We start from the raw sequence: 23,991 nt of genomic DNA on the forward strand, positions 1-23,991 counted from the left end.
AACAATGCAATAGGAAAGCTGATCTGAAGGACAATGCTACATTAATAGGCTTGACTTTAGTGTGTGAAAGATTTGAGTGAAATGAAAAGCATATTGGGAAGCACTTGTGTTGAACGTTTTCATTGAAACAATTCTCGAAGGTGTGTTAGAATAGCTTTTTCTAACAGTAATCTGATTCTTTTTGGAAGTGTACGCTGAAACCATACATTCTTATATGTATTTCTACATGTTGAAACTTCTAAAATGACTGACTTAATGGATCTGAAGTTGGGGATGTTTTTGAAACCATTATAATTGCTACATTTGTCTGATAAATGTTAGAGACCTGGGATGAAGAAACTTCCAGAATGTTCTGAAGAAAATGTAGGGCATCTAGTTTCATAAGTCATGGTTTAATTGTTATGTTCTGAGAGCTCTGGGATATTAACAGTGGCAATGTGTGGATGTTGCCATCACAAAGTAGAGGCATCTTGAGAATTAAGTTGCAGCACCACAGTACTTTTTAATTTCACACAGCAACATAAATTTGACTTTAATGTCCTTGTGTTGCTGCTTGCCAAAAGCTCTGCTACTTTAAGTTTTTCTCAAAGGTATACATTAAAGATCAGCAGAAATAATTAACTGCTAAGGTAGTATCATTTAAAAAGTTGATGTAATTTAGTAATATAATACTGTGGAGTTAGCACCTGCATAATCTCTCTTCCTATTTTGATGTAATCTGAAAGTTTTATTTAAATAAAACTCCTCTGAATCCTTAAAGTCAAAACATAACTGAAAGATATCAAAGTATGTCAAAATATTGAAGAGGTTTTCATGTGTTACAGTTCCTTACAGCTGAATAGTTTAGGTGTGGGATTTCTGACTTGAGTATTCTTTTCATTTCTGTGTAGTTATTTGTCAAAGAGCCGTAATTTTTATTTGGCTTAATCAAACAGTGTTAGATTTTATGGGGTTTAACTTTTGTTGTCATGGCTGTCTCCTTTCTTCTACCAATGCACGGAGTCAACAACAGATCCTTCAAGCATCTGTAAAGAGTGTTTTTCAACTTTTTTTTTAAAAGTCAGACTCCCCCTCTCATGTTTCTTTGTTTGATGTTAAAAACATGGAAAAGGTTTATTTCTGTTCAGCAAAAGTTTTCAAGTTGATAGATGCTTGTAATTGTCCTGCTGTGTTATGTGTGCAGACCAAATCATAAACACGCTTAGTTTTTGCATTGAAGAAACAGTTTGTTAATTTGTACTTCTGGTATGCAATAAAATTACATGCATTGTATCTTGTAAAGTTGAAAAACAGTTGCATTAAATAGTTGCAGAAGGATGAGGCTGAACAGCGTACTGGGGTGTGAGAATCATGAGAAGATGTAGCCTGGGAAGTTGCTTTTGTTACCCAGGTGTGGCTTTACGGGAAGGAGGGAAATTCTATCCCTTCCTGTTACAATCATCTCACCTTACTCTGCAGCCTGCTAAACGCTATTCACGTTCTCAGTGTAACCACCTCTCCAGATTTTGGGCAGTAGATAAGAAGTGGTGAACTGGTCTGGAAACAGTAGTGCTATTGGAGGGGAGAGGAAGTCGTGTGTGCCAGGGGAAAGGCTGAGGTTCTGCTGAAGCCATTGTCTGCTGGTGCCTGCCTCTCCACCCATGACCTGACGTACAGGAGGAGAGACAGCATCTGTCTTTTTGTGACAGTCATCATCTTTGTGATTTTTTTTTTTTAGGTGAAAATTGGGTCAGGTGGAATGGAAAGGAAGTACTTTTCCGTGTAGCATATGGATAAATTGTGGAACTGCTAGGAGATATTGTGGAAGCCAGAATTATAAATGGGGTTTTTTTGAAATTAATCTATTTAAAGGAAAGACCACTGATGGTAACTAAACACAAATACATAGATGCACCCCCTGCCACTGGATACATTCTTTATGGTTTTTAATGACCTATTTTCTGTAAATGTAGTCCAGTGCAGCAAGTAGACTGTCACAGGATAAACAGATGTTTTGTGAACTAGAACTGAGAGATAAATATGGGTGGAATGGAGTTATGAAACCAGACTGTTGAAATTGCCTGTGATGTTTTTGGTACAGTTTTATGTGAGAGGTCATTTAGTACTCCTGTCTGTACAAATGATACCTATTTCTTTGTGACCAGTTCATGCTGCAAGGGTCTACTGGTATGTGATAATAAAAAACAGAACTCTCTGAGCTTTCTAAGAAAATGGGAGTCAACCCTTAGTAACTTTTCTTTCAAAGATGCAGGACATGCAGGGAGTAAGACACCACCAATAAGAGTACTTGAATTAAAGCTGCCTATGTTATCTGTTAATACGTTTTGCAAATCTCCTAGTTGTACAGCCAGGGGTGGCTACCAGTTTGTTTACAATTGTCCCTTTCTTCAGGGAACTGAATAAAATTATTTATGATGGATCACTATTTCTTCAGGTTGAAAGAAGGCAAGTAGAATTTAAAAAAAAAATACACATGATCCACATTTAAGTATAAAACTTATTATTTTGTGCCCTGATTGATAAATCAGTGGGGATACTGTGTTTTTTGTTGGCAGTCTCCTGTAGGTGAAACTGTTTCATATGTTTCTTGCACACGTGCAGTGTTTTTTTCTAAGTTGTCACTTTCATGTTTAGGTTTTTCAGCTTCTACTCACAGTACTTCTTAGAAATGTGTCAGTGTTTTCCTACTAAAGGAAAGAGTACACAGCACTGAGATTCAAGAGTGTTTTCCAGTGTTTCACAGTGTTACTGCTTAGAGGCTGGGAAAATTAATCATGCCATACCTAGTTCTACTACTGTGTCTAGATTCTTTACACTAGCTTAACTAGCTCTGACCAATTTTAAATAGATCCTTGCTGTTCTGCAGACTACACTGTGTATGATTTCTGGAACTCATCCCCACGGAGTGATGTTCCCTGCAATTTGAATTTCATTGGAAGAAGGTCAGCAGGAAGACGTCTACCTGTTGAAAGAGAAGAATGTCCCAAAAAAGACCCTGCAGTTCAATATTTAGACATATGTGTAGTGAAACAGTTGTAACAAAACTGTTGTTTTCTTAAACTTAGCTCAAACATCAGTTTTTAACTATGAAAGTCAGTTTCTAGGTTCTTATATTACTTGGCATTAGGTACATACCACTGTTTCTTCCTTTGTTTTGAGGGATGCCAGTGTCTCATTTTGAATTCTTGCATGTAAAGAACTTTTTTGATCTTTAAGTATGCTATTTCTGTCTCTTTGTTTCTTCTGGATTGGTTACAAGACTTTTCATTTTTATTTGAGTGAGTAAATTGAACTTCTGAAAGTATTTTACAGGCCTATGCAGATGTCAATTGGCAAGTAACAATCCCAGTAATGTTTTCCTAGTAATCTTGGGCCCAATTATGCTGAGACACTCAGCTTTGTAGGGTAGAACAGGAGCAAGATCTGCCCCAGAAGAACTTTCCTTATTGTTGTGTCTTTTTAAATGTCTTTTGCTTGGCCATTCTCATGTGAGAAGTTAGATTTACCTCTGTCCTCAGATTTCTAGTCATCTTAACATACATCAGTCCTAACAGCAGCACTCCCTTTTGCAAGTTCAACACCAAACCATGTAAACTTCAGTGGAAAAGATATTAGGAATCTTTTCTTTAGGCCCCTGTTTTTGGAAAATACTCATCCTTTTGATCCACAGTTTCCAGAGTTTGGGTTCTCACTGTCATAAGGAGGAATCACTATATGAAATTTCATTATTTAATTTCCAACTCTTCTCAATAACTTAATGAGGAGGGAACTATCACTGTTATCCTCAGAATTTCCTTCAGGTAAGGCAATCCCCAGCTCCCTTTTTTGATACTTTGGGTTTCTATATTTTGAAGGGGTCTTCACTATTTTTCCTGGGTTTATGCGGGGGAGTGAAGGTAGGGTTTTTTCCAGCATTAGATTTCTCCTACTTTGACATGTTAACTATGTTGTAAAAGCCTTTGAAAAATATCCCATTATATGTACTTGTATTTCCAAAATGCTTTTGACAATCCCTAATAAAAGCTTTTTAAAGTGCCAATTTGTTATGGGTTAAGAGGAAAGGGCCTCTGTTGGAATAGAATGAGAATTCAAGTATAAAAATGTGGCAAGCCCTTGTTAGGAAAGGGGGGTACTGATGATGCCACCACCCTGGTTTGGCTCTGAGGTTTGCTTCATTCAGCGTGATCATAAGCAACTGTGAAAATAAGATGAATAAGGAGGGAATAAAGGTGGGTTTTAAAACTTCTGAAAACTAAAGGACTGGATTTGTGTTAGTGAATGCTTGTGTTCTTATAAAATGGCAAATGATAGTAAGTGTTGATAGAAGAAAAACTGGAGGAAGGCAAACCACAACTTCTACAATACTGGACTTCTGATCAGTTAATTTCCAAAGAAATCTTTTTTGTGCCTGAATGAGATTTACTATTATAACTCCTTAATAAATTAATTAGGAGAGGTAGATGTCATTTACTGAAGGGATAAAAGTTACCTGAGGAATGGTAGTTGTACATCTGCAATGCTGAATGCTGTGTCCCAGTTCTAGCCAAATAAAAGGGGTCTAAAATAACATCACACAGGCTAGCAGTAGTCATGTGGATTAGGTGAAGCTGGAGCTGACAAAGATTTCCAGTATCTCTAATGAAAAATGTTTGTAAGTGGCAGATATGCTATAGTTGATATATTTGGGTGATTCTGCTTGGTTTTCAAGGAACTGCATAGAAATGGTTGATAAAATATCATAGAGAGCCAATATAAAATAGGTGCTTGTCACTTACTTCTCATCATTTTCTCCTGTTTATTGTCTGAGAATTGAATATCTGCTTGAAAACATGTTAAAATTCTGGTTTTACAGAAAGTTGTTCAGCTTTTATTTTTCCTGAAACATTTTTACTGCAACCTGTTTCTTGTCAGCAGAGTGAGAGAATGGTTGTTACATTCTTCTGTAAGTAGAAGATGCCAGTGTGCTTCTTTTGCATAAATACATGCCTGTTTAAAATTAGCACTTATTTTTCATCATACAAAGTATGTGATGCATTTATTTTTCTTGATCTGTCATTTCTCTTTGTAGAATTTTCCAGAAAAGGATCTTCTACACTGCCATTCTAAGGATGTGATTGAAGCTCATTTTATGGCTTGTATAAAAGAAGCAGATGCTTTAAAGCACAAAAGTCAAGTCATCAATGAAATGCAAAAAAAGGATCATAAGCAATTGTGGATGGGATTACAGAATGGTAAATACAACACATCAAGTATTAATTATATTCAGGTCAAACAAACTAATAAGTAATTTCTTCAAATTTTAGTTATTGCATGAGATATGAAACGTCACTGTTCTGCAGAATTTTTGTCAACTGTCATGGAAAGCATTGATGGTTTTGGTGTGGGGTTTTTTTTTTTTTTTTTTTAATTAAAGTCATCACTTTGGTGATAATTCAAATGTGCCTTGAGTTATTCAAGGATTGGATTGTGACGCTGTTTTAATAAACCAAAACTACCAACAAAACAAAATAGATAAGTATTTTCTAGTATACTTTTGTGCAAATAATGGTCTTTATTTGGGAGACACCTGGGGTGTAAGTGTTCAGTATTAGCTGTCTTGGACCATACAAGAGATTGTGTCCTCTAGTTAATGCTTGTGGGTTGTCAGTGGTAAACAATGCAGGTAAACTTTAAAAAAAGTTGTCCAGTAGATTTAATAATTTTACTTTTCTCTCTGCCATTTTTTAAAATTGCTTTATGTCTTTCACAAGGACTTCTGCATAGATAAGTATTGACTTGAAAAAGTCAGCAAAATAATTCAGAACAAGATCTTATAATTAGTGTTCTTACTTTGCACAGATGGCATAAATCTATATTGCAGCACAAAATAAAACTTCTGTTTTTAGTGTCTTCCATATCATGGTTCTTAGAGTCCTGTAAGTTGAAAAGCTTTTGTAAGTATTTCAGAAACTGCTCTCTAGAATGGGTGATTATGCCACTTTTATTGCATTTTTCTCATCTTCTGAAGCTGTCACTTATATTATCACTAGTAAATTTATTTTCTGAAAGCATTTTACTGTAAGCATGAAGATGTTTATTCTGTGTTGAGATACAAAATACTGAACGCTTAGTAATAACATCTTCCCATATGTGTATAAGAAAAATTAAATGAAACAGAAGAACCTTAGAATGCAAGAAGACTTGAAGCATGCTTTTGGCTTAGACAAGAAGGTTCCAAGTTAGTTTTGATTTAATGTTTGTATTTAGTGAGTGTGTGGCATTTTTTTCCATTGTTGTTTAGTGGCACTGCCTTTCATCTTAAAGGTACTCCAGTGATAATTTTGAAGTTGAATGCTTATTAGAACTCTGCTTTCTATTTCTTATTTAATTGGAGGAGAGCTAGAAATTGAGGGATTATCTTAATTTGCCATTTTAGTAGTAGGATCTTGAGGAAGGCCGTGCATACCTGCAAATTTTATCAAGTAAGAAGTTGCACTTTATCTGGTTCGATTCCAAGTACTTCTTGAGAGATTCTGTATTGCATAGATAATAGTCAGCAAACTTATTGATACTGTATTCAATTTCGTGAATTCACACTAAGTAAGAGTTCTGGTCCAGTGAAAGCCAAAATCAGTATAAAAAATAGAAGTTTCCCTAAAGCTTATATCATTACAAGTCAATTTAAGCAGAAATGTTAATAATTCTGTGGGAAAAGAAGTATTTTGCTCTAATAGAATTTGTCTTGCAAGCAGTTTAGTTCAAGAAGCAAAAATCTGTGCCAGCATAATTTTGTTTTCTATTTCAAAAGATTATTATATTTGTTGCAAAAAGAAATTCTGTCACTTCATCCCTGTACTGAGGTGTTCCCAGCAGTGCACTTTATGTGCTTTTTTATTAATGCTTTTTAAAATGAATACTAAAAGACCTTTAACATGAGTTACACTGTGAGTGAAGAGTTACAATATGAGTATAATAATGACAGAAGAGTGGACTAAATTATGAAACAGTACAAGTTAAAGTTCTTTTAACCAGAAGTTATAGAAACTCAATACTCTCAGTATTTAAGGTAAGAGGACAGATGAACAGCATGCTTTATTTTTTTGTGCTTGTCTTAGGCTTTATCTTTTCATTGATTATTTGTCTAAGAATATCTTCAGTTATAGGGAAAGCAGATTTTTTCTGTTTTGCTCTATAATGTTAAGAACAGAGGTTGCCTAGCAAAATTGATTTCAAGGTTTCACTGTACTTAATGAGAAATTGCACCTGTGGAATCTGACACCTGAATGAGAAGTTTAAGCAATCTTTTGAATACTTTCAAATGCTAATTTTAATTTCTCAACTCTTCATAAAAGAGAAACAAGAAAAGCTTATGAAACCAAGAAAACTCTTTTTAAGCATGTTGTATCTTTCAATATGTTTTTATAGGCTTTCGTTTGAGATGTAATAATTTTAAACCACTTTGTGAAACAGAATGAATGACCACAAAAAAAGAAAAGAAAGTAGCATTTGTGATAACTGCTTTGTAAGTAAAGATACATCTGCAGACCGTTTTTTTTTTTACAACTTCAAACAATTTTTTTCAGTTCTTAATTATAGGAAGTGTTATTTAACGAGTGATAGCTGTACTTAGAAGACATGCCCTGAATTTACGCTTTTGAAAAAAACCTATCCAGTTTTATTTATTTGGAGAAATGTAACTCTCAAGTAATGTGTAATTGGGTATAAATGTTTCTGCTGAGAAGCCACTACTTGAACAGGTAACGTGAAACTTACCAGTTGCCTGTAGATGGCTTTTAAGAGAAGAGCTGTAATAGTGAATTTGTGGGAAAATCTTGTGCTGGTAACAGCTGGTGGTTATTCATATCAACCTTTACATCCCTCCTCCCACCATTTCTGGTTTTATGTTAATCTGATACCAAATCAGGAAAGAAAACATACTCTTCTGTTTTGTGCTGTGGTTCTTCTTGCTCTTCACAGACAATTTTTGATTCATAAACCAGATATTTCTTAGCTAGAACTCTTCTTTGGGACAGGTACATTTTTGACCAGCGTCATGGATGTCTGTCTGTGGTAGGGAAGTGATAAAAGCAGACTGTGCACTTATACTGACCTTTGTTCCTTTGTAAGAATTGTTAAAATTCCTTGGTTAGAATTCATGGAAAATGTTACTACTGTTTTTGCTTTAATCGAGTTATGGCCATTTTTACCATGGATAAAGAGGATTTTCAAGTGGGTGGGTTATTTTCTTCTTGCCTTTTGTGTGGAAAAATAAAGGCTTTCAGCTTTGAAACTCCAAGACTCTATGGGCCTACTGATGACTCAGGATCAAACGAATGAAATCCCAACTCTTTCTAGGGGGAGAGCGGCATTTTTTGCGTGGTTCAAAGAATTAATATCTCTAACTTCAGTATATAATAGTTCTGATAAATGAGGGGATTTAGATTCAGCACATCTGCTTTTTATCAGTTGTGGACTAACAGAAGCAACTGTACCCTGAAATTTTCACAGGCATCCTTTTATCACCAATGAAGACTGGGACTTGGTAATTCTGATACATGAGTGGGAGAAATAAACAGTAAGAACCCATAACCATTATAAGGTTTCTTTTATATATTATAAAATATAATGAAGTCATTATTTTACTGAAAATATTATGGAAAAAGAATGTAATGCTCATTCATGCTGTAGGGCTTACCAAAAGTTAAGTGGCTGTATTGAATTGTTTTTATTAGAGGAGAAAAATCCTGCAAGCATTCAGAATATACAGTATTTTATCTTTTAATCATGTGATCTTTCTTGTCTTACTGACAGAATTAAGCCTGTGTTGTCTTGCATTTAGTTCCAAAATTTATCTAAACTATTCTTGGGTTTTTGAGAGGCAGAAGTTGTGTTTGTTCTCAATTATCAAATTTCTGTTTAGAAATGTTGGAACTGTGAAAGGAAGTGTCTTACAATATCAGCTTTTCTTGTGGCGTGTACACCTGACCCACTCAGGTTTGATAGGTGTGTTTCTCCTCTTCATAGAGAGCTGGTGGAAGCAATGCTGTTCCTTACCTTATGATGAGCATGCTTTAGTAGCTGAGCAAATCTCTGTGATCTCAGCTTGTAATTTAAAATTTGCTTAGAAAATCTTCTGGAGTTTATCAGGAGAATGAATAAAAAAGCTGTTAGTTTTTAAATCACAAAGCTACCTTGTTTGCTTCTTCCGTGTATTGCTGTCAAAATGGGGAGTTCTTTCCGTGTTCAATCTGTGGAGGTTTGGTTAACTGTGAAGAAAGATTAAATAATTCCTTTGAGCTTTGAAAGCAAGGGTATTGGTTAAAAGAGATGTAAAAAACCCAATCCTTACCTCCTGTTAATCCTTACCTTACCTGTTAGTTAAAAATTTCCCAAAATGCAACAAGTTGCCTTATAATTAGTGTCAGTATCTGCTTATTCTGGAGTTAAGATAGCACGGCACACCCCAAACATCAGTGCTGCTGATACCATGGAACTGAGGGAATGTGATTTAGACAGCCCTGCACAAAGTCAGCCCAGTACTGGTTTGGTGTTGAGCAGGGTCTGGTTTCGGGCAGGCTGGACCTGCAGAATGAGTCAGCTGTGTCAGAGCAGGCCTTCCTGGGGATGTTTTTGGTTTTTCTTCCATGGCGGTGGGTTTTGTTTGGGGTTTGGTTAGTTGTGGTGGTTTTTCTGGTAATGGATTGTGACCTAGACCTCACTGTTAGTTCTGCAGTGTTTATGGGATTGTTACCCTTTCTGCACAAATGACTAAGCCAATGCTCCACTTGCATGGGTGCAGTATTGTGAGTCTAAACTGCCATCCCCCTGAAACTGCTTTTGACTTTGTTACTCCTCTGTGCTGGCCTGGTATCTACTTGAATAGCTGCCCTTTGCTGCGGCACAAAGGTGGGGAATTGATGGCAGCCTGCATTCCCCGTTGGCTTTCTCTCCTCTGCTCTCAAACAAGAGGGCAGAGCAGGTCTGCTCTGTCTGAGGCCAGTGAGAACTAGTGGGTCTCAAAGGAGAGCATGAACTGTATGAAGGCAGAGAAGGAAGGAAAGCAAAAAGTAACACAGCGTGCACAATCCTGCTGAAGTCTCTGCTATGAGAGGAGGTTGCTTAGAGATAGGCAGACAGAGCTAGTGTTTCTAGCATTTTCACCATCTGGTGTTAGACGTCCATGTGCCTAATAAAAACCATTACACTATGAAGGAGCAAACTTCGAGGTCTCTTTTTGCTGCATTCTGCTTTTCTTCCTCCCCTCGCTCTCAAAATAAGTCATTTCCTGAAAGATGTGTATGGTCTAACTAAAATTTAGAGTAAACTATCTCTAAAAAACGGACTTCACTTTTAAATTTAACTTTCTTTAGTTGTTGAGGGTTTCTTGTTTTTCAATTTGAAATGCATCTAAGTTATCTTCTGCTAGTAAAGTCCTGAATTTATTAATATGCATTAATATAAAGGTTCCTTAACTTTTAGGAAAAGCTTTGTTTTAGAAAAAGCGTAGTACAAGGAAAGCAAAGTGGGTTAGAAGGTTACATGCTGTTATGCTGCTCTTTTTTCATGTATATGTAGAAAGCATAATTAGAGATGAAGAAATCAAAATTCCAAGGCTATCCTAGACATGGAGCAGAGAGCTGGAGGATGGATAAAATTGTCAGGAGTCCTTTTCCCTTTGACTTAGGAAAGTCTGTAACAAGCACTGCTGCTTAATTCCTATACAACCTGTAGGCTATGTGTTTCAAAAATGGATTATACTTGTTGGTCATGAGAGCTTTCTTTTTAGTTTAAGCAACAGTACTTCCCAAGATCATCTGCTTTTTGACTATAGAGAAAGCTTAAATTTTGTAGGATGTATGCATTTTTATATTTGAATAAAAAAAAGGAAGTAGTCCATCTTGATGACTTTCTTTGCCTAAACCTTTTCCAGGTAAACTAGTGACCTAGAAATGAAGGGAGGTGCTGTTAAGGAAACCATGTACTTAAAGTGAAACTTCTGGTTTGTGAGTACGTTTAATAAGTGAAAAGAATGTTGGTAAGATATGGCTCCCTTGTGTATACTATAAGAAAATAGGGGGAAAATGCCTTTTTGATCTGATAGATAATCTGAAGAATGACATGCTGCTTTCTTGTACAGTTTTCAAAATGTCCTCTTACGTTGAATGTTGTTACTTTGCTATCTGTGACAAGAAGAATATTTTCATGTATTTCTGTGGCTTCTGCTACATTAAGTCAAAACTGTTCTAAGGTCCTGTCTCTCCATATCTGATAGTGACTCATATATGAAGATAGCCTGAACAGTTCAGTAAACTTGTGTTCCTTCTTCAGTGGTGGATTTGTATTATATACCATGATCTTTCAAAATGCCCAAGTGAACTAAGTGTTTAATAGCAAGAATATTTTAACTGTGGCAATGTGCAAAATGGAAGAGAAAAGTCAATATCTTAATGATGCCATACCAGTACTTCAAGCTGTGCTCTCAAAAAGGCTGTCACTAACTGTAGTAGTCATTGAGAGTCAGATATGTACCAGAATCTTCCTGAAGTCCTTGATAGTTGTAATTATCAGTGTTTTTGTAAAACAAGAATATGAATGGTGAATTTAGGTGAACTAAGTAATTTAGAGACAGGTCTTTAAATAGGTGAGAAATTATAGTAATCAGCTTTAAATAATGTTTCTGAATAGCAAAGTAATCGTTTTTAAAATGTTCAAAATATTTATGTCATCAACAAAAGCTCCTTCGTGCTTGAGGCATACCACACAAGAACTTAACTTTTTATAAAATTGGTTAGAAATAGCAGTGAGCAGAACTATGCATGCATGCAGAGTCTTAGTCTTCCTGGGAACAATGTGGAAGTAGTATTTTTACTAAATTTTGAGAAGACTTCTTTTTGGCTATAGCAGTTAAAAGCAATGCTTGTTAAAATATGAGTCAATAGAAAATATGCTTGCTTTAATGTTAAGGAAATACACTTCGTATCCTTGACTTTCAGCTGCAGCTCTCTGTATCCTACAGTTTGATTATATATATATCTGTGACAGATTAACCCTTACTGAGTTTGTCTGTGACTGAGAGGAAAAGTTGGTGGGAGCAGTTGGTGGATTGGAGGGCAGATCTGCCATTCAGAGAGATCATGATGGGCTGGACCCTCCCTGAGCTGCAGACAAGTCCTGCACCAGAGACAGGAAGAAGCCCATACGTCATCGCAGTCTAGGAACTGACTGGGAAGCAGCTTTCTGGAAGTGGGTAATGGTGAAGAAGAAACTGAGTTGAAAGCCTGTTGTGTGGTGTTGCATAAATAAAGATTAAGTGGGGAGCTACTCAAGCCCTTGTGTCCCCTCTTGGCTCAGCAGTTGTAAAGCTGCACCGGGAGTGCTGTGTCCTCTTGGGACCCCAGGCCAAAAGAAATGTGGGCAAACAGAAAAGAATGCAGCAGAGTGCTGGTAAAATTATTAGGGGCTGGAGCATATGCTGTGTTAGAGAGTGGAGGAACTGCCTTGTTCAGCTTGAAGATGAGGAAGCTGACGGTTGATTTAATACCAGCTTTCCACTACCTGAAAGGAAGGCCTCTAGGGCAGATGGAGTCAGACTTCTCTCACTCTTGTCTCCACTGGCAGTGGAGCTAGGCAATTACCAAAGAAAAAACAGTTACTAGTTACAGCAGGAGAAAGTCTGATGGGACCCTGGGAAGGGAGGGTGGGGTGGGGTGGGATGGGATGGGATGGGCTGGGGGAGTGAAAGTGGTTGAGTTGAAACCCATGGAGACAATCGAACTTCACTGGGCGAGGCCTTGAGCAAACTAGTTTAACTTTGTGTAGGCAGCTCTTTTGGGGCAGGGTGAGGAGCTATTATTCCAAAGCTTGACCTCCAAAGGCACTTCCAAACTAATGTGGTTCCTGTACATCAGTTCTTGTATGTCGGTCTTTGGTCTCTTAGTGCTGTGTGTGATTCTGCCCAAGTACTTCTATGGTTCATATGGTTGTTAGACAGTGGTGAACCACTGAGAATGGGCAAGTTTTGTGTTTTTTAAACTTCGATATTGGACATAGTTGTATGCAAGCTGTGAGTTAGTATGGCTTGTATAGAGCTATGGATACAATTTAATTCCAAGCTTTCTTTTTAATTTGTATTAAAAATTAGTTTTAAGACGAAACCATGATAGTCCAGACAAAATTGTGCATATGTGCTACCCTGAGGGCTGCACCAGTTTGTTCACTTCTTTGACTTTCTAAAAAGATACTGCAATACAAGAGCCATGAAATCAGTATTTCCTTTCTGGATTTCAAGTCTTTCCCTCATTTTTGTATTAATTCCTTCTGTTTTAAAAACCCTTTCAACAGCCTTCTTGAAATATGTCCAGTCCTAGAGACTGATAGTCTGATAGCAGTTGCATCACTATCAAATATAGAAACAAAATAATTCCTTACTATTATGATACTTTTGTTGATAAGGTTGAAGATTGGGATGGGGTTTTTTAGTTCTTTTGCTTACTATGCTGCAGTGGGAACTCCATTTTAACTGTCTATATGCTCTTACCAGGGTTTTTCTCACTGCAAGGTACTTGTAGATGTATTTTTCCATTCTGTGATAATTGCTCAGATTGTTTGTGTACGCAGATTTAAAGCTATGCTGCAGTGAAATGCACATGTTGATGGTGAGCACTTGAGCAGTGCCCTTTACCCTCTAAGTGATCCATCCTGTTGTAGCCTCATGTGGGTGAAGGAGACGTGTCTAACTTCAAGATCCATGTGAAATTTCAAGTTGCTTGAAGCATGACAGCACTTGAGTTTCAGAAAATGACTGTAAGAGGCTAGTATGAGTGAAACTAATTTTTGTGGTTGCCTGAAGAACATTTCAGGCTGAGACCCAGGGGCAAAAGAGACCCAACCTTTTAGCCCTTAGCTTGGACTAATCCTTAGTTAGCACTGCTCACTAGTAAGAGGTTCAGCACTTGCTGTCTATTAACAATAAAGTATGATGGTATTACCAAGAACTTTTTAACATAACAAGGTATAAATTTGGATTAATTTCAATGACTACTAAAGGATCTCCAGTCTGGTTTAACGGAGGAAACAACAAGTTTCGGCGTTTCCCTGTGTCAGTAGTTTTTTCAGCTGTTTCAATGGGTACTTTAAAGGCATGAGTAATTTTACTGATAGGTTTCTGAACCCTACATGCATAATGTGGCATACTGTATTTGTAAATTTATGTTTGAGTTTACTTTGTTGCTTAATGAATTTGTGTACTGAGATTATTGTCATGGGTGACACCAAGTCTTTGCCAACTCATACTTTTTTAAAATACATAAAAAGTTTAATTTCAAAGTTCTCCTTAGATTCTGTGCATCTCTGTAGTAGTGAAGGCTAATGTCTGTCTGGCATTTGGGCATTCAGTGACTGCATTTCTAAGAAATGAATAGTTATAAATATAAGGGACTTGGCTGATAAGTTTCTCTTCTCAATTTTTTGGTTATAAACTTTCTGAACTTTGACATAAAATACATGGAGAAGTTTTTAAATTTCATTTTAGGCAAAGTTATATAGCAATTATCATCTCTTGTTTAAGAAATATGATTAGTGGAGTCATGAAACTTTTATACTGTCATTAATCTCACTTCTGTTCAAATCTTACTGTCATTACTTTAAACATTGTTATTCAGATATGGACATCTGCCTTTTGCGAGTACTGCTTTTTGCTAATACAGAAACTCTAACACTTCAAGCAAGCACTTTCTTAAAAACAGATGGACTGTGAAAAACAAAAGAAATCAGATTTGACTGTTACGGTGGTTTAGGTGTCATGCAGACTGCATAAGCTTTTCATGAGGGAGGGAGACAAATGTGTAAAGTGCTTTTGCTGATAGGTAGAGAACTCTTCCTTGTTTACTGGCTTGATGAAAACTCAGTTTTGTTTTGATTGTTAAATTTCTGGCCAGCACCTTCTGTCTTTGTCTTGTCTAGCCAATAAACTAATGAGTTCTTATAGCTCATTGTAGCACTAATAGCTTCCTTGAGACTTTGCAAAAACAGGGGGTACTGATACATAAAAATGAGAGAAGGAAGAATCCTTTCGCTTAGATTTTTAAAGAGATTGGGGGGGATATTCGTCAGTGTTATGGGTTTTGTTTGTTTATTTTAAGCTTTGAGTCTTAAGGATTCTGTGAAAAGCAGTCACTTTTGCATTTTGTACTTTTGGAGCTTTAGGATTCTGGCAGTCAGCCAGTCTGCTAATAAAAGCTCTTGCCAGGTTGTATATATCAGTATGCAAACTGGATAGCTTTTTTTCTGCTGCTTGCTTTAAAAATTTGTCTTAGTTCTCTTACACCCAACTCTGTTTCCTGTAGTAAAAATACTGTATCCCTGGAAAGATGTTTGGAAGACAGCAATATAAGGTTGTGAGGAGGAATTTGTTTAGAGGTCTTCAGACAGTGCTGTACACACAGTGGAGATCTGTCTTAAGATACCTGACTCAATTATGTCTAGCTAAAATGCCTGGGATATCAGGTGGATTGACAGAACATGCTTGATTACAAAATGCAGCAAGTTCATAATTCAACTGTTGCAGATTTATCACTGTTGTATTTGGAAACTACAGAAACAATTAGAACTTCGAACAATAGATTGTCTTAAGCACTGCCTAAGTGTTCAGAGAATAATCTGAGAGAGATAAATTTTTAAGTTTAACTGCCTTAAATAAGATTACTTGATTTCCAGCATGTTTTGTGGGAGGTGAGGGAGCAGCAATGAAGAACAGAAGCGAGTTAACTGCACATTACCACTGTTGAACATTTTTTGTGATCCAGATCCTCCCTTGTTTGCTGTACATGCATGCCACAAGGGTCAATATACTTAATCTTCTGACATAAGTCTTTCATTTGTTCATAATTTCTTTTTCTTCTAATCTGTAAGATGTGTTGCTCATTTCTGGTGAATTTTGAGAACAGTAAGCTGTTCACCCAATTTTCCTATTTGTTGTAATATGAGCATTAAACAAGTAAATTGAGTTAATGTTTGTTTTACTTCTGTTCAAGTAGGATGTCTCCAAATATGGAGGTTCCTTATTTAAGTCTGCTGAAGCTCACTAGCTTAAGTAGGTCTTGATTGTTTTGTTTTTTGTATCGCCAAAACAGTTTTCTCAAGTGAGTTAGAAGTGGTAATTGAAGTATAAATCTATCAGTGCCTACTGTGGAATGCCTGTTCACACATCTGTAGTGAAAGCTGCAAGCCATTCTCAGTGCTGCCTCCGAGGATAAAGGAAGCATGCTAAATCTTCACCTTCCCTCTGAAGGAGTTCCTGAGGAGGAGGCAGTCATCCTTTGTGCTGGACATTTTAAGGCTAAACCTCTGACTCTGTAGACTGGAGTTCCCAAATGTGGGATTGCTTGATTACAGTCTGCTCCAGGGGTGTCACTGTCACTCCCAGCCCAGTGAATGATGGGGTAGCACCCTGCTATGGGATAACATCCTGCATCCAGGCAGCTTCTCATGCCGGGCAGGTGCCTGCCTGGTGGTGCTGACGGTAGCTCAGGTAAGTGCCTGTCAAGAGGCACTTGCTGCTAATCGGGAAACAAGCGTGTGGAAGTACTTTCTGAGATAAGTATCGGGAAATGCTCCTACAGCATACCTGGCAGGAGCTTGCTCACAGTTTCTTGGAAATTCCTGCCTTGTGTTGCATTCAGTCAGGAAAAGCAATGTATTATAAACCCTGCAATATATACTAACCTGTGCCTTTTAGTGCACTGACAGGCACCTGTGTTGTATGCTGGAGGGAAGCAAATCTCAAACTTGTTTTCTGCAATTGCTTTAAGTGTAATCAGTACTTTTGGAAGCAGGAAGAACCTTTGTCCTGTGAATACATTTCTGAATTTTACCTTGCTTCGGTGGGGCTGAATTCTGTAATGGGTATATTCCGTAAGAGCCCAGCTTCTTAAGACTTGGCTGAACATTGTGCCAAGGAGGGAAAATTGGAGACTGTGTGTTCCTTCTGTGGAAACATCCACTGTGCTTGGTGTCTTGGAGCGTTAGGGCCTATAGGGAAATTGATCCGTCGCTCTTCCCCTTCTAAAGCTGCCTTCTCCAGTGAGGCTAGCATCAGCTTTATTCATCTTAGCTCTTTGTATTCCTTTCTATCACTTCTGATGTTAGTTATTTGCTTCATTTGAATAATTGATTTGCATGTATAAAAGCCTTTATTACTCTTAGTTGTCCTTATGCTGTCCTTAATACATTTTAAATGTAATAAACTATTCAGTTCTTGTAATGCCTGAACAACATGAAATGGTGTGCAGGCTATTGTACTAACTCTAGTTATTTGGATAATAACAAAAATATGTTTCAAGCATAAACTTTTATTTTCAGGTTGTGTCATAAATCTGGCAGTGTATTTTCTGATCCTGTCATGCATTGTTGCAGATTATTTTAAGATCTATATATCCAAATGTAAACCACTCAAAAAGTATTTCTCCTGCTTAAGTTTCTCTGTACTTTACACCCATTGTTCATCTATAGCTAAGAACAATTAGATGTTTTTAGCAGACTATGAGACAGTATGGACCAGTAACAGCAAGGAGTGGAGAAACAGGCACTGTTAGCTGAGGTAATGCAATCCATAATTTATAGCCCAATATTTCCTTAACAGTGGGAGATAAAATATGAGTTAAAGTTGCTTTCTTTTTCAGTTCAATAAATCACCACATCACTGTTTTCATAGGAGAATGCAGATGACCTACCTTTGGCTTCAGGCTAAATAGGGAAGAGATGTGTGGGAAAAATAAATTCATACAGCTTAAACTTGTGTAAGAAAAGTTTGCATGTTGTTGCAATTGTGTCTCATTTACCTCTTTAGGCTGAAAAAAAATATGTTCTTGATACTGACAAAGCCTAATTTTACCTTCACAGATAAATTTGAGCAGTTTTGGGCAATAAATCGAAAACTCATGGAGTATCCTCCAGAAGATAATGGATTTCGATACATCCCATTTAGAATTTATCAGGTAGGAGACAACAAAGTAAAACCAAACTGTTCCACTGAGATGTCATATACTGTAATCTGTTTTCAGAGTTATATGTTTCCTTTTCTAGTATTATGGCAAAACTTTGCATGCTCATCTTTGCTGGACCCTTGAGTCGTATGGATTAGCAAACAAAATAGACTGTATTTATTCTAATAGGTAACTAACATTCATTATGTTGCAAGTGTGTAATACTAGAGAACATGCTATGGCTGGTGTAGATGATGTTTGTCTGTTGTTTTTAAAAAAACAATCCAACAACCTAATTCTGCTATTAAAAATAACTAGTAACTATGAAGAGTGCTTTAGATGCAGCATACCCTGTGAAAGGTCTAAGCCAAACACCTCAGGAGCAACACTTTCCCCTCAACTGCTGTATGGGCTTCTTTTCTTGTAGGCATTTTAAGGTGGAAGTAATGGCATAGGTCTTGCATCTAGTTCTTACCTTTGTCTTCTAATTGTATACTTAGAATCCAAAACTAGCTTTGAATGTGGGGTTTATTTTCCTGTTTTAATACACCAGCACTTTATTTTTCTCAGCATTTTGTTTGGAGACATATTCCTTGGAATCCTTACAATTTTTCAACATCTCCTTAGTTTTTATAGCATTAAGGTCCCAATGAAGTTTGGAATAATGTATGGTTAAAAGCTTATACAAAAACTTGTGTAGCCTCTGTAAATTAAACAGTTGTGCTCTGTTGGAATATTTTAATCTATTTGTATTTAAGTTTTGCGCCTCTAGCTGTGAAAAGAAAGTCCTTTATTCATTGTAGTGAATATTCTGATACTACTTTGTAACAGGTCATAATGACCATAGGAGCCTATACAGTCTTGCAGTGGGACTGGGGTAGCTTTTAATGTTAGATATAAGACATTTACTGTCATAATGAAACCTTAGATTGAGAACGGAAGTCCGTTATTTTGTCAGAGATCGCAGCAGATGGCAAGGTTTGTATAAGAATCAAAAAGTATGTATCACGAAAAGTAGTACTCACAGCATTTTGTTTGTTTGGTGACTAAGTTATTTGCTTGTTCTCTGATAGGTGTGGGATTTTTTAAAAGTTTTTTCGTTGAAATCACGTAAATGGGTTTGCAAAAAAAGAGGTTTTGCTGTCCGAATAGATTGCAGATCTTCAAGGCGTGAGGGAAGATTTCTGTGATACCACATGATTTCAAGCTAGTAAAGATTTTTAAAAATAAATAAATAAATAAATCAGTAAAATCTATCACTTGAACCAGTAGTACTTATCTTGATTCCCATTACCTTTTCAATTGGAAACCCTTACTTGCTATAGTTTAACCCCTGAATATCTAACTAAGAATTGAAGACCAAACATAAATAAAGATGATCCTGAGACAACTTTTGAGAAGGTTGGTTTATACTATTTTCAGTAATGCTGCTCTTACAATTTCTAAATATTTCCAGTCTTTCTTAAAAAGTGGATGCAGATGTCTCTAGCTTTTTTGTTTGGTTTGTTAGTGTGTGTACTGATTACTGTTCTATGTGTTTAAAGGAATTTTCAGAAAGCCTTAGGAAGGGTGAGATTATAATTTAATTCCAAACAAGCAGCTAATTCCTGTAGTTTTAACATAATTTTACAGTACTTAGTGACAAAGTTGCATATGGAAAAATAACTGATTCTAAAGTGTTCTTCAGATGTATTTAACCACCACTCTGAATGCATCTAATTTGCATTAGTGCTGGTAAAGCATGGCATTCTAATTGGATGCTTGTATATCCCCACCTGATGTAACCTGATTTTGTGCTGCCGTGGATATTTATTCCCTGTGTGTCTTCACACAGTGTTCTTACAGATACTTAATGATACACTGGTGGATGGCAGGAAATGATGATGCATTGCTTTCAGTGGGGAGAGCTCCTCCTTGTCCTCTCCTTACCTTCTATTACCCCAAATTATTAGAAGGAAATTCTGTGAAGGGAACTGTCTACATTGTTTTTTGGCAATACAAGGTGGATGAATTTGTTTTCCTTCAAAGAAATATACTAGATTATGATATCACATAAGAAGAAACAGTCTTAGCAGCAACTAAATGTGAATTGGCAAAGTTGCTGCAGAAAAAATGCATTCAATAAAGTGATCTGATAGATTTTTTTTGCACTGAAGAATTAATTATTTTAAAAACTCAAGAACTCTTTCAGTTGTAAAGTTTGTCTATTAAAATACATTTCTAAAGAGTAATATGAATCATACCTCCTGTGGTGACCAAATCTGATGGAGTGTGTGGGTGAAAGAAATGGCAAAAACATGAACATTGTACTTGGGTAAGTCAGAACTAAACTAACCGTGGGTAATTTTAAAAACCCTTGTCCAGCAGCTCTTCTTTTAAGAATAGCAGCTAAGATTGGACCAGCATCCTGGCATCTCTAGTAGATGATATTAAAAAAAGGTTGAGAATCATTAAGGATCAAGTCATTTGCAATTTTTAAAGTTAGGTAAGAAATCTTGGAGATTTTACTGCCAGCTGTCATATTCAGTTAGCTGGAACTTGAACCAGATAAACCTTTGACATAGGTGGAAACTTCTTTTACCAGAGACAGTTTAAAAATAGTGATTACATTTTTGTGATACTTTTACTTCAATGTATCAAAAAAGAAGTTCCCCACTTCATCACTTCAGAGCTGTAAGCTGCTTTGTCTTCAGCTGGCAGGTGCACAAAACCTTTTTTTGCCTTTTTATCTGATAGTACTGTAGAATAGAGTGCTTTTTGCATTTGTTCTTTAATGGCGAGAGAGAAAATAATAGTAACATTTTGAGTATATTCTGAATTCAAGTGTTGCTTTTCATGTCCAGTACTAGAGCTAGTTTGGCTTGTGGAATTTCCCCCTGTGTTTATAAGACCAGCTGACGTTTCACAGTCTAATTGAACAAACTGGCTGATAGGTGGCTGAAAGTTTTCATCAGTCTTTGGCTCCAGGCACTGTGACAGGGCATATTAGTCAGGAGAGGAGTCTCTATGTGCTAACAGAGACTGCTCTGATGAGCTGCTGCCTGCTGTGGGAACACTCTTGAGTCTCAGTTGTTGTGGACTTAGTTTGCACTCATCCCCCAGTTTTGGTGTCTTGCTCTCTCCCCATGTCATGCTCACTTCATCTTGCTTTTCTCTGGACTCTGCCCTGTGAGTGTTTGGGATTTAAAGAGGCATACTGTATTTCATTCTTGAGATTAAAATTACAAAAGTATTGGAAAAAAAATGGACAAAAACTCTTCATGACAAGTTCTCCTCAGTTTTTCTAGAGTCACAATTGATTGAGGCAGGCTGGCTGTTGTATGTTTGCTTGCCCAAAAAGGGATGATCTGCGATTGTTTGCTTCTTCCTTCATTTGATACTGGAATGAGCATTTCCTTTGCTTCTATTTTGTAAGGGTTTTGATTAGCTTATTCATCTTATTGCTTAATTACATAGTAGGCCTTAACTTTGAACAGGTTTTCCTATCATAAGTCCCTTAAAATGTTGAGATTAAGTTGTACAGTCACAAATTGTTAGAATGTTTATCTTCCTTTGTAACATGAGGGAAAATCTCCATACCTAATAATATATCAGTTAAATTCAACACTTTGCTCTTTATGTCAAAGCTGCAGTATTGAGATGTCTAAGTAGACATAAATATTTACCATGACCTGTCCTCTAAAAGTAGCAAAGTGGGAGTGGGAAATGAAACATTTTAAGACATTATTAATATCTGTCTCAATAAATGAATCAGAAGCTCAAGCGTGGCCACTTCCAAGCAATTGAAGACTGTTTTATCCATATTTCCACATTTAATTGGCAGAGCTCGGATAAGCAACTGCAAAACCCATTACAAGTATGCAAATCAACAGCACAGTTTGGCCCATGTTATGACAACTGTTAAAAAAACTGATGAAAACAGATTGTTTGGAAAGATATTGTGTCTACCTGTAAAGTTTTCAAGTAATAATAAATCTACCCTTTTGTGCTAGTAGATTATGAATTTTTTTTTGTTGTTATTGTTGAAAAGTCTCCATTACATTTCAAGTCTGAATTTGTCTGACTTCAGTTTATAGATTGTTTTGCCTTACCCCACGTTAAAGTCATGTGACTTTCTGACCTCCCAAGTTCACTTATGGATTCATATCAGGAGCTTTCTTTGGTAAGCTGAATCAATTGAACTCTTTAAGCCTTTTGTCATGAGACTTTCTTATCAGTACTGAAGTAGGTTTTTAGTCATATTTTCAAACGCTAGCTGATATTTTGATAATCCTCAAGATTAATATTGACATTGGGGAGACAAAAAGGGCAAAAGTAAAGCTTATATTTATAGGATATTAAGCCAAAAGTGCTTCAAGCACTGGCGGAATACAGGTGAAGTTAGCTGCTACTTGAAACTTCAGATCTGAAAAGTGTTATGAAAGAAGTTGCAATGCAGTAACTCGTCAAGCAAAAGAACTAGAAAATATAAGTGCTGTCAACCTGAAGAGGGCAGCACAACACAGCAAGTTTCAGCATTTTGTTGGCTAGTGTAGAATGCTCTTGAACAGATGTGTGTGCAGTGCCTTATTTTTTTTTCTTATTTATTGAAAATGATGTTTTAATAAAGGACCTGCTGAAAATAGACATTTTGTTTCTTAAGAACTTCCTTTTACAAGGAAGAAGTTTGAGCGAATGGGAAAATCATGTGAAATGTTGATTTGTGTAACAGAACTGGGCTCAGCTGAATTTCTGTGCTGAAGATAAACAAATGGACTCTGATTTATTCTAATAATTGATGGTTCAGTACTAAAGAAACAGTAGCACACTTTCACCAGTTTTAAATTACTTCAAAATCAAAGCTCTATGAATAAGAAAGTTTAAAAGCTTTGTCAGGTAATATTTTTCCTAGTGCCTCATGTTTGGGGGAAAAAAGAAAGAAACCCTTCTATTACATATTGCACTGGGGCAGTGTGATCCTTATGTACTTGTTTTCTGAACTGGGTTGTTTTGTTCTGTGCTGAAAGTAATAGCAATGTGACTAGTTGTCACCTTGAGTTGAAGGTCACTGTCACCACATTCCACCAGAGGTTCCATAGTTGCATAAGCTTTTCTTAATGCATCTCAATGCTCAATGAAATGAGCTGGCTCAAACCAGAGCTGCTAAAGATGACTTTTCTTACATATTCTATATTAAGGAGGGCTCGTGCAGCTCTCTTAGAAGACTTAAGGAACCCATGTGCAAGATCAGCCTCTTGTGCCTTTAAGAATCTTGGTACAGGATGGGAGCTGTCAATCAGAGTTTCAAAGAAAAATTCTGAGATGATAAACTGTATTTGTTGTCAAAATGTGACTAAAGTTTCCATAAATATGCCCAAGTTGTCTGTAAATCTGTCAATCTGCCTAGTTCAAAGCTATTGTAAAAGTTGCACAGTGCTCAGGGAAGGAGATGCAGAGGAGATGGAGCTGTAAAACCTCGATTGAGGTTGATTCCCTGCTGTGTGAGCTGTTACCAAGCTGGATGGTTTTAAGCTAGTTCAGGCTTGTCACTAGGAGCTACAGTAATTCTTCAGAGTTGAGTGTAGATGTAACTTCTATACAATGAATAAAGTAGTTTTGCTTGTATGAGAAGCAGTTTGTTGAGGTGTTCTAAGTTACATTATATCTAGTTTAAAAGAAATTAGGATATACTCGATTCTGCATATTGGGGAAAAAAATGGGTAGTATTTTTTTTTAAATCCTTTTTTTATCTTTGCAATACTTAAGTAACTCGTAGATCTCAGAAGAATCTAATTATATGAAAAACTGATAGAATCCTACTAGTTACTAAATTAACTTTGTGTAAACAGTTTTATAGATTTTTTTAAAGTCAAAGTACATCTTGACTTACAATGAAATAATGAACACTTTGTGGGGGGAAAAAAAAGTCTGTTGCCAATTTGAAAATACCTTAATCTTACCTCTTACACACCCCCAATTACAAATGAGTTGTTACTTTTTTAACCAATTGGTACTGTATAAAATTCTTCAATTGTTGTCTTTTCTTTGGATT

At 36.5% G+C, this 23,991-nt stretch overlaps 1 protein-coding gene across 6 annotated transcripts in view; it reads left to right on the forward strand.

The window, feature by feature from the left end:
* ATG5 (autophagy related 5) overlaps window positions 1-23,991 on the forward strand; it is a 78,418-nt gene that overhangs the window by 13,659 nt on the left and 40,768 nt on the right. For all 6 annotated transcript variants that reach the window (XM_039569593.1, XM_039569594.1, XM_039569595.1 and 3 more), the window contains 2 exons: window positions 5,069-5,231; window positions 17,878-17,972. In XM_039569593.1, the coding sequence (XP_039425527.1) occupies window positions 5,069-5,231; window positions 17,878-17,972 (258 nt within the window). The remainder of the gene's footprint in view (window positions 1-5,068; window positions 5,232-17,877; window positions 17,973-23,991) is intronic.

Source organism: Corvus cornix, chromosome 3 (genome assembly GCF_000738735.6).
Source record: "Corvus cornix cornix isolate S_Up_H32 chromosome 3, ASM73873v5, whole genome shotgun sequence".
In the NCBI taxonomy this organism is placed as follows: Eukaryota; Metazoa; Chordata; class Aves; order Passeriformes; family Corvidae; genus Corvus; species Corvus cornix.